Source organism: Nicrophorus vespilloides, unplaced genomic scaffold, assembly GCF_001412225.1.
Source record: "Nicrophorus vespilloides isolate i.1.1-1 unplaced genomic scaffold, Nicve_v1.0, whole genome shotgun sequence".
NCBI lineage: Eukaryota > Metazoa > Arthropoda > Insecta > Coleoptera > Silphidae > Nicrophorus > Nicrophorus vespilloides.
Genome location: NW_017099143.1, coordinates 43,301 through 57,385, shown reverse-complemented (window position 1 = coordinate 57,385; position 14,085 = coordinate 43,301). Strand labels below are relative to the sequence as shown.

At 29.1% G+C, this 14,085-nt stretch overlaps 1 protein-coding gene across 1 annotated transcript in view; it reads left to right on the top strand.

The window, feature by feature from the left end:
- Nucleotides 1-2,457: 2,457 nt before the first annotated feature.
- The window catches only part of LOC108564089 (angiopoietin-2), a 49,495-nt gene continuing 37,867 nt past the window's right edge, over nt 2,458-14,085 (top strand). The window contains exon 1 of the mRNA XM_017922996.1: nt 2,458-2,827. Within this exon, the coding sequence (XP_017778485.1) occupies nt 2,583-2,827 (245 nt within the window). The 5' untranslated portion in view covers nt 2,458-2,582. The remainder of the gene's footprint in view (nt 2,828-14,085) is intronic.

Below are 14,085 nucleotides of genomic sequence, written 5' to 3'. Positions count from 1 at the left end.
GAATCGTTTATATTTATTAACTAAATTTGTATTTAAATATAAATATAATTTAATAAGTATATATTTCGTATATGCAACGAGACTATTGAAAGGTTAAATCTCATATAATCAGATTTATATTTGGGAAGATAGATCAACTGTTACAAAGTATGACTTTGTAGCAGCTAGTCTTTTTGTTATATTATTATTATTATTGAGTTCAAATAAACATGTTTAATTTTAGCTGTTGCAATAAAGATTATTATTTTTTATATTTCACATTCAGTTAAATATAAGTAACTCTATTACTTTATTATCAGTAGTATAATTACAATGGCTTAAAATAATTAAAGTTTCGACATTGTTTAATATATACTTGAATTATGACGTGAATTTGATTTTGATGAGAAATTTTGATATTTTAAATATTTGTTCTAAAAAAGTTGATTTATGATGAATAAAAGCATTTGTATTTTCACTTAGTGCTAGAGATATTAGTTCAAATTCTACATTAAAATTAAGATATATTCTTATAATCTACACATAAGTTTTCGCAGATTATTTCTTTATATTTTCAATGTTTAATTACATGTTACATTTTTGCATATGCTCCTAGTTTACTCAAAACTGATCTAAACAATCTGTTTTTCTTACATGTTAATAGTATTAATTTAATTATTGTTTGCTATTTTCAATTAGTGTTAATAATAAAAATAAATATATGAATTGATACATGGATAAGGGTTAAAAATAAATTTACTTTACTGCGTTCAATGGCAGTCCGTTAGCACTTCTCGCTAATCTGTTAAAAAATTAAAATATAAAAACCAGTTTCCTACAACACTTTCATTAGAAATATAGAATAAATACAGAAATAGTTTTGTAAAAATACAGGTTTCCTATATATGGATATTAGTAAATTTACAAGGGTTTTTAGTTTTAAAGGTGACTGCACACCATGCGAGAATTGTAATCTTATATTTATTCACTTTCTTTTGTTTATAATACTGGCGAAATTGATATTTTATTTATATTTAGAAATACATTATACAATTTAATATCTGGAATATTAAATAATAATATTTATTGCCAATTATTTGGAGATGATATTTAATTAAATAAATTATGTGTTCTTTAACAAATTTGCTATTATCTGCAATCATTTGAGAATAATTTGAAAAACTTTCAAAAACATTTGATTTTATTCTTCGAATCCATTTACGAAGTTTCTTTTTCATTACCTCTAATTTATATCGCATGGAAAATATGTTGTGTTGATTTCCTTGCACAGGTAAATTTAGTTGGTTTCGAATTAAGATGTTTTTTGGCGAAATTTTATTTTTTATCATTTAGAAATATTTCATGGCAATGTATTGCGCAGATGCGAAATGCAATAAACAAAAAATGCTTTGTCAGTAATTATTTTTTTTTTGAAAAATAAGCAAATGATTGAATATTTGTTATAGTGTAGAAATCATAAACCTAGAATTTTAGAAACCATTTCGATTTGTAAAGATATCAAAACATAAAAAAAATATAATAATATTTTCACGCCCCCGGCTCAACAAAATTACTCTACAAAAAGTCAAAAAGTATATATCAAAATTAAATAAACTTAATACAAAATGTAGCTACAATTATTATTATCAAATATCCACTTCCACCTAACTATTTACCACTCACTGGACGTCAACGTTTGCACACTAAATTAACGTACCAACCCAATATAAGGAGTGAGTTATATTAGTGTTAACTATATGTTAGGTAATGCAGTCTTGACCTATGTTTTTATGTCAGAAATAAATTTTCAATTTGTTAAACGGGTTGTATGAGAACAGCGTTAACTGTATATTTTGGATTCTAACTGAATACAGCCAGATAGATATTTGAAAGCTTATATAGATTTTTTTTTAGAAAAGATCAATTTATAAAATATTCTATAAAAATTCATAAATTTCAGTTAATTAATGAATAAATGCTTTAGTATTAATTTGTGACAATTTACGTGATGAAAAATGCATACATTTGTAATGTTGGTGCAATCGAAAATGAATGTAAAGTATTTGCGGAATCGGATATGAAATGAACGTTTTGCGGTGAATCTGTTGAATGAACTTGCGGCTCATTGACCTATGATGAGGTGAAGAAAGACCGGGGACCGTCGGTGGCGGAGGTGGTGTGATTCCCTTCTGATTTGCACCGAGGCCCATATCTCTCGACAACACCACACACATAGCCCATAGTCATACCGCCATAACATTAAACCCAAGAGTGGCTATGGTGAGTGAAAGTCTTTAAAGTCTTTAAGTGTATGTTTGTACGTCTGGCCGGTAAGATTGGTCAGTAGCACACACACACTCCGACCATTCAGCTCAGACCACAGAGGAAACACCGACACCACAAAAAAACAGGTGCTGTGCGCTCCGGCATATAATAAATAATAATAATATATTAAATTAAAATAAATAATTCCTTTATTATTGTTTAAAAAAATATTGAGTAAAAATTAACGATCGCGAGGTTTTCGCGACGTATTTCAGAGACGAATATTTGAAAGACTCTTTCCTGGTGACTTCCCTGTGATTCAGTGCGTTTTTAGAAACATGAGGGGTGCCGATTGGTGCCTGCTCGTGGGTTTCGCGGCTGCACTCTTCGCCGCCGCCGCCACCGACGCGGCAGCCGCCCCCGGAGAGACGCCGAAGGGAAGTCCAAAACTACCCCGAACAAGTGCCGTTATAGCGGCCGCCGCCGCGCAAAACAAAACCCAAAGTGGTCAGTTAAGAAACCCTAGAACAGTATCTTCGACCATTGGTCCACCACCAGGACGTGGTGCCAGCAGTAGAACACGGTAAGTCCAGCAACATTTTTAGATACAATACATATATAAAATTCATTACTAAAAAATATGTAATTGCATTTTTATTTTCTAAAAATTTACATATAATTCGAAATTGCATCTTATTTTTCAAAATCTTTTAGAATTTGGAAGTAAAGAAAAAAAATATTTTCAAAAACTAAAAATTGCGAATAAGAATATATGTAATATAATTTGTATTAAATAAAATTTAAATGAATTTGTATATGAATGATTTTTATAACTCACAGATTATTTATATGAGTGAGTGTACAAACACATATATAAAAAAATTATACCTATATTAATTATTAATTTATTTGATTTAATATCGCATTTTGTTTAAAATTATAATATATTAATATCTTGAAAAAAAAAATATAATAGAAATATTTTAAGTATTGTTTAGTGTTTCTTTTTATAGTAGAAAATGTCAAAATATTAAGGAAGTGATAGATATTCTATTTATATTTTAATATTGTTAGATTTAATTCATAATTATTTGCAAAAACTGATAATTTAAGTTCTAAAATATTAATATTAATAAATAATATTGTCAAAATTTAAAGGTTTTACGACTTTTAGAATTTGAACGAAATATTTAATATCAATTATAAAGAAACAAAATTTTGTGGATAAATATTGCGACAAAATACTTTATAGTATTCCTGAAGTTTCAATAAATATTGTTAATCTAATTATATAAAGACTATAACAAGTCTTAGCAAAAATCACATTTACATTTTAAATAATTAGTCTATCGATTATTGAAGGAATACCCTACATATTTTGGAAAACAATAGTGAAAAGAGTAAGTATAATAATTAATGGTAAATCTTTCAGTCTTTTAATTTTGATTTACATTCATTTACAAAAAAATTAGATGTTTTTTTTTATTTCATACTTCGGTTTATAATAATATTGTACATATGATACTAATTTATAAAATAAGAAATTTTATTAATATATTAATTAATTTGTTAATTAATTAATGTCAACTATTTAGATTTTTTTTTCATTTAAATAATATAAACATATAAAAATTTAGGTAAATATATATATATATATATATTTCTTAATTTTGCAATTTTCATTTAGAATAATTTATAGGTCGACGTTGCGTTTCGCATTTTCTGAGTATATCAAATCGCTGTATAATATTTTATACATTTCGCATATGCGATAGAGCAGACAGGTGCAATTTGTTTTCTATTCAAAGCATATGTAACGTGAGAAATTTAAGCCAATTTCTCTGTACAATATAATATTAATTTCAAAAGAGAGTTCGACATATGCTTTTCTTTTCATCCTATACACACTATCGTTCAATTCATTTAAACCGCAAACATTCATCTTAACTAGGCGTTACTTTTTATTTCTTCACATTATACACGCATTACTTTTGGTTGTTGGTAATAATAATAATAATATTGACCTACAATCGTATAGCAAAGGAAATGCGCATTCAATTGCGACCGTGTCGTAATTCAGTATTTTATAAATCATAAAAAATGGTCAAGTTATGGTTTAAATCTACTATTAATATCTTATTTAATAGTATATTATGATTGCATGGAATTGGTATTAATATTTTTTTACTATACAAATATTGGTTTTATTGTACAAAAATAATTAATTGTTGTAATATCAAGTCGATAAATATATAAATTTAATGTATATGTCACGGTAAAAGTACATTTACCGATCTTGTAGGTAAATGTATGTTCAACTTACATTCACCCACTATTTCCGGGAAATGTCGTGCCCTCGAGATATCTCTCTTGCATCCACTGCTTTTGTCAAATAATTCCATCAAATGCCTTTGCGGAGACTCCAAACAATAGAGCCACAGCGATTTCAAAGGTTAAGTTAGGTATTGCTATACAACAAGTGTATCTCGTATTTATTATTTTCAACTTTTACCGATATACGTAGGTAGATGTAAACATTTATCGGTAAAAGTAGATATATGACGCTGCTGCTGTTACCTACAAGATCGGTAAATATATGTGATTTACCGGGAAATGTATACATTTATCGATTGTGTACGTTTACTATAACATATATATATATATATATTATTGTTTATAATTTACATGAGGTTTGCGGTATACTAATTTTTTTAAATAAAAATGATTTACATTTAGTTTTATATTTGAAAGAAAAATATAATACTTGTTAACGAATTAATATTATTTTATGTATGTTGTAGATATATTTTGGTAATAACATTTAACATTACATTTTCATAGTTGCAAAACTAAATGACTAAATTTGTTACGTATTGTTATGACAGTAATACAATTTCCGAAATAAATGATTCGAAAATATTATTTTTTATATGCGGAAAGAAAAGTGCGGAATAAAAAGTGTAAAGAGCGAAATTGGAGATACGAAAAATACATAATTGTGTCTTATTACGTTATGCATTTATTGGGCACGAATCACCATATCTGTAGTTTTAAATCTCGCCGGTTTAGAATTACCGTTCGCGGAAGAATAATGATGTAAATAAATGTACATAAGAAGATTGAAAAGAAAAGGAACGTAAAGATTCATCGAGATTATAGGTTCTCGGTTAATTCGATTATGCAGTGAGTGAACTTTCTTTGAACTCTTCGATTCACTCACCATGTTATTAATATTTCGGTTCTATTAATTGCCGCGGTATTATATAATCGAATATAACTAGCCGACTACACACACACACATATCCACACGAAAAAAGAAAATAATAAACGTGACACACTTTTGCAATAGAAACACTCACACCGTCACACATAAACACAGACTTAATCATACACCGGTCGTACATTCACACATAAAACAGACATACACGCAGGCAAATTTGCTAAGGTCCGCTCACCCGGCCGGTATTAATTTAAATTTCGCATGTCCATTGCAATTGGGAAACCTCCTATGATTATTACCTCGACAATTCATTTGATGTGTGCTCGATGTGCATTTAACCCATGTGGAAAAAAATATTACGTTATAGCGATAATAAAGGCTTAATTAGAATTCACTTAATGCAATTCTAGTTACACGCAAGAAATATGCGATTGTCCGTTGAATCGTGTTTTTTTCAACTCTTTTAATTGTTTAACGCTTAATACATGTAAATCTAATTGGACATTATTTTAATGCGAAATATTCCCATAGCAAATAGTATCCGTTTATCATATATTTTCATAAATTTACTCTAACTCTTTGAGTATTATTTATTTATTAGTTTATTATGGACCAAATGGTTATCGACTTTTCTAAAATTTAGATTTTTCTTTAATATAATAATTAAGATAATCTTAATTAAAATATACAAATATAATATCTACTAAAATGTTTACCTGTTAAAGTCTTATGTTCCTCTAAATATAAGTACTAAATAACAGTATTTTTTTAGTGAATCTATAGATTTCAAGTCAGGTATATCAAAACTATAATTTGTATATTTAAAACAATCGTCTGACCAACACTTTCTTTTTCTTTATCAAAAATATATAGAAATGACAAATGAAAAAAAAAATAAAAATGATCATATCTAAAACAATAATATATAAATTATGAAAATATTGTACTAAGATATCATTATTTTAACAGACAATATCTTTCACAAGTAATAATATTTTTGGGAAAAGAATGATAAATGATTGGAGTAAATGTTCACACTAAATGTATTAATAAATGTTATAGATGTAAAATATTATATCCTTCTTAAAGAATTAAATTAATTTTACATGTACTGTTAAATCGGGATTGTTTACAAACCGGAAATTCAATTATAGTATCAAGTTAGTTAGTATATAACTTAGACATGATAATTATCGTGTTTTTTGCGATTTTATTTTTGTGAGATTTTTTTGTGCTATATTTTTAATCCGGTATATGAATTTCAACGGCGTTGGCACCATTGCAATGTTTCTATCAGTGTGCATATGTACAGCCTGCTGAAACGATTATGTTAGTATTAGTAGAATTATGTATGTGCATTTTGAAAATTAAATGTTTTTAAAATGTTTCCCTGTGTTATTTAATTATTTATTTTGTTTGGATACACTTAATCATGTATTTCGAAAATATTAGATGTATTTTCTAAGTGCTAAATTTCTGTACTATAACTAATAACTTTGTACAATAGTTATTAGTTATATTATGAATTTATGAAATCTACCGCACAAAAACATATTTTTAGACTTGAAAACGTTTGTAAAATATTTGTATTGAAAATATAATTAACTACATCATATTGTGTTTTTGCAACGACAACAATAATAATTTTTAGGTTGTTAACCCCATAAATTATATTCAACAATCACCAAACAATAAAATATTTTTCGATTGTTTCCAACAGTTTCCGTATTGCCAGTACTGCTAAAAAACAATGAATTACATAATCCATCTATGCGCAAACAAAAAAATATCCCAATTAAGATTTCCGCTCTAATTTGATTGACTCTGGATCTATCTAGCTCCTATTATTATACATCGGTTATTGTTTTTAATTAATTATTTACATACTATCTCGTTTTTGCCGTTGCCCCAAGGCCGGTCGTCAGATCCAGCGGTAAAATGTAGACTTGCAAAAAAGAAGTGAAGCAGAAATATTTATGTGTGTGTTTATCGGTGAACGAAATTGAAAAGCACCTGTCCTTAATCTAAATTTGTTCCTGCGAGAGTTCCTGCACTGAACGTCCTTGGCAACGAGACGCTTTTTTTTTCGTTGAACACAAATCGATCGCAATGTGTATCATTCCAATCGTTGTTCTTAAAATATAAATGATGCTATTGAAAGATAATAGAACACAGTTGCTGTTAGATATTTAAAAAAATACAGTTTGCATTAAAATGTAAGTTAGCCTGAAAAATTGATTCATTTTAGGAATTTTGTTTTTTAAGAAATCACAACACTCAATTATAAAGTTAAAATAACACTTTTTAGTTGTGTGTGTTTATGTATGTTTTAATACAAAAGGTTTATATATTATAAACAATAATTCAAAAAAGTATCGATTTATTAACAGAAATACTTAGTTGTTAGTCTAAATCAGGACTAATAAAAAATTGTAAACAAAAAATTAAATCATGTTATAGCAAGTTATAAAAATAACTTATTTTGATACTACTTGCGTAATGAGATGATTTGAAGAACCAATAAGATTGGTAATATCGATGAAAAAAATCTGTGTATCAATCGGAAGTTTAAAATTATCATTTATAATATATTTCTCTTACAAAACAAGCTGCGTCTGTACCTTCTTTTTTATTTCAGTTGAAATTTCTCTTGCAACAAATAATAAGGTTCCGTAAGAAATACCACTTCCTAACCGCTTCCAATTTATTGTTTATTTATCTGTATATTATTAACATTCTTTTTTTTTCTCTCGCTTTCCGTACTTTTTTATATAACGTATCTAACATTTTCGACTTTTATTTTCTATCATCTATTGTGTAATTTCTTCATGGATTTTTTTACCACTGTTTTTTTTCTTCTTCTCAATTGAGGAACTAATTTAAATAGAAACAACATCGGAAACTCACGCAACTTTCCTTTTCTTGGTTTTCGGTTTACTTTTTGTACGATTTTTCAACATAACTTACTGCAATTTGGGAATAAATAAAAAAAAATTGCGGTGATCAGTTTTTTTATGTATATGCTTATATACAATTATGATTGTTTTTCAATTATTAATTTTGAAAACGTAATATATTGCAAAAAGTATCGAGATTATGTATACAGCAATAGTTCACATAGTGCGGGTAATCGGTTCCGTTAATATCTCGCACTGCTTGAAACCTGATTGTGTTTTTTTTAATTATTTTACTCAATTGATAATTTTCAAATCGTACTATAGTGAATCCGTGCTGATCAAAGCCACACAATGAGAGGTATTGTTTGTAATTTATAATTAATAGTAATCTTTATTTAAGTTCGAATAGTTATTAATGTTACGTAATTTCTTGAACCGGGATTTTCATACAATCTACTAGACATTTTGTAAATCAGTATACTCTTCAATCATTATTTATTCTCTGCATTTCATAACGCCTTTTACTTTCTTTTGAGGCCATTTCGTGCATATTTATACTAACATTTAGAAGTGAAGTGCTAAAATAATGAAAAATGAACTTAACGAATTGAAAATTCAATATTTGCAGTCTTCACTAAAATACTACACTACTTCATCTCCTGCTATTTAAAACCAAATATTTGCTGGTTGGCGAAAAAGGACTTTCTTTTAATTTTCGATTCTTATTAATAGGCTTGTAAATAATCTTTTTTTTTTCGTCTTTGGCTTTTGTCTCGGGGCTAAGTGAGGAATTTTAATTGGACTAAAGGCATTTTTAGTTTTCACTTTCTTTCGCAAAATTTCTTAACCGCAGTAGACGGAAGTTCTTTCGCTCGCGTTCGCCGCCCATTTCCTTTTGTTCAAACGAAAATTATCTATCGTTTATAGGCAATAAATATAATTAAACGCCAATTCATTTATTAATTGATAAACAAATGATCGCGATGCCATTGACACGTGCCAATTAGGACGTCACGAGAGCGCTCCTCCTTGAGGCAAACCTCTGACGAACGACAGCTTTCTTTGAATTTGTTTATAATTCAATTTGCATAATTGTCGCTTCGACTTTTGAGTGAAACTGTACCGAGCTCAAGAATGATTTGTTTGTTCGAACAGATTCGATACCCGCGGGTCAACGCAACCCATAAATTATCAAATATCAACGTACAAAAAATAAACCGACAACGTGCAACACATCTGCAAATGCATGTAAAAAAAATCGATCTAATTCAAGAATGGTGTATCCATTAAATCATTGATTAGCGGATTTCGACTCGAATTAATTGATCGAATGTCACTTTGTGGAATGCCATAAAAAATATATATAAATCTTTTCGATTCTTATCTTTTACCGTTTTAGAAATACATTTAACCAATCGAATAGCAATCGGCAACATTTTTTGTATATATAATGTTGATGTATATATATGTTGATAAGTTGTATTAGGGAGACCGGAAATTAATGTCGTTTCTGCGCATATCAATATTTGTTTATCATTTGTCAGATCATTGTATAATTCAAAGCCGTGCCAAAGATATTTTAACACGTTTTGAGTTACACAGGAGTAGTAATGTAACAGTTGCTACCAAAAATATTTGCGATATTTATCCAAGTACATTAGACGTTCATAAATTCTAAATGGGGCGACTAATAGCTGAATGGTTAAGTCGCCCTATCTACGATCGAACGTCGCCAGCTCGAATCCCGGTCAAAAGCCAGGCCTCTTTGTGAGCCCTCTCGGTGCTTGCAGCAATAGGGCCATCGTTCAGCATAGATGGACAGTCAAATGAATGATGTTCAGCATATGGACCTTTAGGCAAGTCGATGGACAATGGCATTTTTAACGATAGAAGCAGATTCACAGTCAAAGGGAATAGTGGAATTGAAGAGCATGGATATACTACTGAAGTTAACCTACAAGACGACAGCCAACCATCAAATTAAACATCTAATCATCATAATGATAAATTATCCACTGGGAAAGATTAAATACCACATTAAAAAACACTTTGATGAACAGATTGTAAATAAAATTACACGACATAAAAAAAATAAATAAATTCTAAAGGTGGTTTTCTATTTTCATATCCGCTAATTTTGATCTTTTCGACTCGCATCGATAAGGAAGACGGAAGTGGAGGCAAATCCATGTCAGATAATCGAGGAACTGTCTAATGCTCTTAACCAACCTTCATTGACCATCCAAGAACAATTGGAACAGATTGGTAAAGTATGCAGAGCTGGAGTTTGGGTCCCGCATAATCTGTCCGAAGAAAACACCACATACAACTTATTGCTACAACGGTACAATACAGAAGCGTTTTCTGATCAAGTAGATGGATGACGAGCAAACTGCGGGTTTACATCCCAAAAAGGCGCTCAAACTTAGACAAACTGTGAATGCAGACCTTTACAGTAAATTAATCTTTAATCTAAAAGTGTCCATCGATTGTCAACAGAAAAGGCGTTATTCTACAACATGATAATGCAAGACGAACCTGAAAAAAAATGAATTGGTGTGGGAGGCGGATTTCCATTCATTCTGATCGCTACAACACTTGATATGTGATATGTGAAAATTTGTATGATATCCAAAATGCCATCTCCAGATATTTTGCTGAAAAACTGATTGATTTTTATCGATCCTGCAATGAAAATGTGCAAACTAGATGGCAAAAGGTTGTTATTAACTAGGGTGATTACATCATTGATTAAAATTACTTTCCGGTACTCCTAATAGTTGTATATTATAAAAAGAAATAATTCTATCGATAGTAAACATATTTTTTTGGAGAATATGAAAAACAATAAATGCAACTATTTATTTTATTAAAACTTTTTGGTTTGTAATAATAAAAAAAATGTATTCAAATCTTATACATCATGTTAAAAATACATCTAGCTTCAATTCACAGTTGCTGCCAACAGTCTTAATCGTCGAAAGACAAAATTGAATTTAAATTTAATGATTCCATTTGAAATCACTAGGCTGGAAAAGGATAGACGATAAGATCTTAACAAATATTTATTGTTAAACATTCATATTCTCACTAATTTCTTCGCAAAAATAAAGTGTTTTTTAATAAATAAATGGTATGTCTCATAAACTTATAAATCAATTTACCTGTTAAATTTTAAAAAAATCAACTAATCTACGTTACAAAAATCCCAATTTTAGATAAAAAAAAAACCTGAATTACAGAATCGTGAATTCAAATTGCAGGAATGGCATTCATCATTTTGAAATAATGATTTGTTTCTATTATTTATGTTTGTTACATTTCACGTAAATCTGATGCACGCTTTTAGATTTAAACTGATACACTTTTTGTTATCTTCGAAAATCGCTAGACCGAGCCTCAACCAAACAGGTGTGCGACGACCTAATTAGCAAATAATTATATGCATTAGATCAGATTTTTATCTTCATCTATGGTGATGTATGAATTATATAATACATACTTTTTAATATCTTAATTAGTATATTAAATTATTTTATTTATTTCGAAACATAATGCTTCAATCTTTCTTTAATATTCTATAAGAATATCAAAGAAAGCAGTCAGCTTACAAATTTATTTAAGTTGTAGTTGTCAAAGTTTATAAATAGTTGATATATAACTTGTAGTTGTAGTCGCATTCATATTGTCAGGTTTTGTTTGTTTTTGTATTGAAAATTGGTAATAAATAAACAAAGGATCAGAGGTCGCTAATTGGTAATATGACTGTCACTAAGCTGAACCATCTGTTTAATTCAAGAGTTGATGTATATTAATTTTGATAATCTCTTATATTTGTATTAATTTGTATTTTACATAAAGTTCATTAATTTAAAACGTTATTTAATTCAACTATTTCATGTTCATAATTTAGACAAGCTAATTACAAATGCACGACGATAATAAGATAATATTGATGTGAGTTCTGATTAAATACCACTCAAATTGACTGTCGTATCTGAAATGAAGTAGAAAATATTCAAATATTTTTAGAATACGTTCTTTTAACCGAGTTTTATTAATGTATTCAAATCTGAATTTTATAAGCAATAAATTCGAAAATCACAAATTAAGCAGTTACAGTTATTTTATCGTATCTTTTAACATAATTGTATATATTGATTTTAGAATTATTTTTTTGTATATAATATATACTATATATTTAAGCGATAATGTATATTTAACCGAACGAATAATAAGTTCATATAAACGTACACGTACTAAAACGGGTGATAGTTGATATTTGGCCTTTGTAAACAAATAGAAGTAACATATTTTTGCACAATTATAATGTTGAGGAACTTCAATTGAATAATGTTATTAATTACAAGTAGTTCTGTATTTACATTGATTTAAAAAAACAACAAAACAAGTAAATAATTTATTTGATATTGTAGCTTTCTAATTTATATCATCAGGTTGGATCATTAATAGAGGACATGTATTGTTTGATAATTGCACTTTAATAGAAACGAGAAGATTTGCTAAAAGTAACACGGCTCGACTCGACACTTATTCACTCGAAATATGGAACTCTATAATAATTAGTGAGAAGGTGTAACCTAATAAATATAATTCAATTGTTATACTGTCTTTTGTTAAATGAATTATTAAATCAGTAAGTGAGAAACAGAAAAACCTTGGCAAAGATCCTTTACATAAGCAGTGTAACCTCGTTATACTGAACTTACTTAACATAGTAGGACAATTTTGGAAAATGGAATTTAGATGTTTCACTATTTAGATGTTTCTACTATTTCCTTTCCTTTTTGAGATTCATTTATTTTGAGTATTTCGATATAGAATGATTTGTGTTGCATGGATTTCCTGCAGAATGATTTTTCGTTCGATGCAATTCTCGTGAATGATTTCGAGCGGAGCAGGTGGATAAAGAGCATCTGGTCTCGGCATTTAACATTTTCAGAAGAAACTCGCGTTGCGCAACCATTCGGCTGCCGTTGCATTCGGGTCCAAGAGCGGTCTCTTCTCGAGTGTATTACACAAAACACACTCTTGCGCTCGCTCTTGGGACGAGATGAGATGAAACGAGATGAGATTATGAATGTAAGATGCATACGCATGGAATTGCTCCACTCGGGTGGCAATTAAATGTGTATGTGTGCACTCGCTGCTTGCGACGTGTACAAAATTTATTATTATCGCGACAAATTTTATTGCGCGAATAAAATTTATTTAACATATTTTAATTATCACTTAAAATGGAAATGATGTACGGAAGACGATGCTGAAGAATCGCAAGAAGTGCTTTTCGTCCCTCCACATCTCATTTTGGCATTTAAACGCGTGTAACATTTTCACATTAGCTCTTCACCCATACGAAGTCGTTGTGCAATCACTCTCTGCTCTTTGGGAAGATGATACGACCTCCCACTACAATGCATCAATTATACTTATATAATGCGAACACACATTCTAAATATATTCAAAGATATAATGCAAAACATTGATATCCACTATGCGTCTTCGTAATTAAATAGATAACGCATATGGACGTTGACTTGTAGTGCTCGAACAGTTTTTTTTACAACCTTGACACATACGCACATACAGTCGACCCGAAAATTCGTCAAAATGTCATATATTTACATATAATTCCATTGTTGTTAGCGCATATTTTTTTTTGTGGGACAGCGAGGAAACTCATTTGGTATTCGTTTCGCGAAT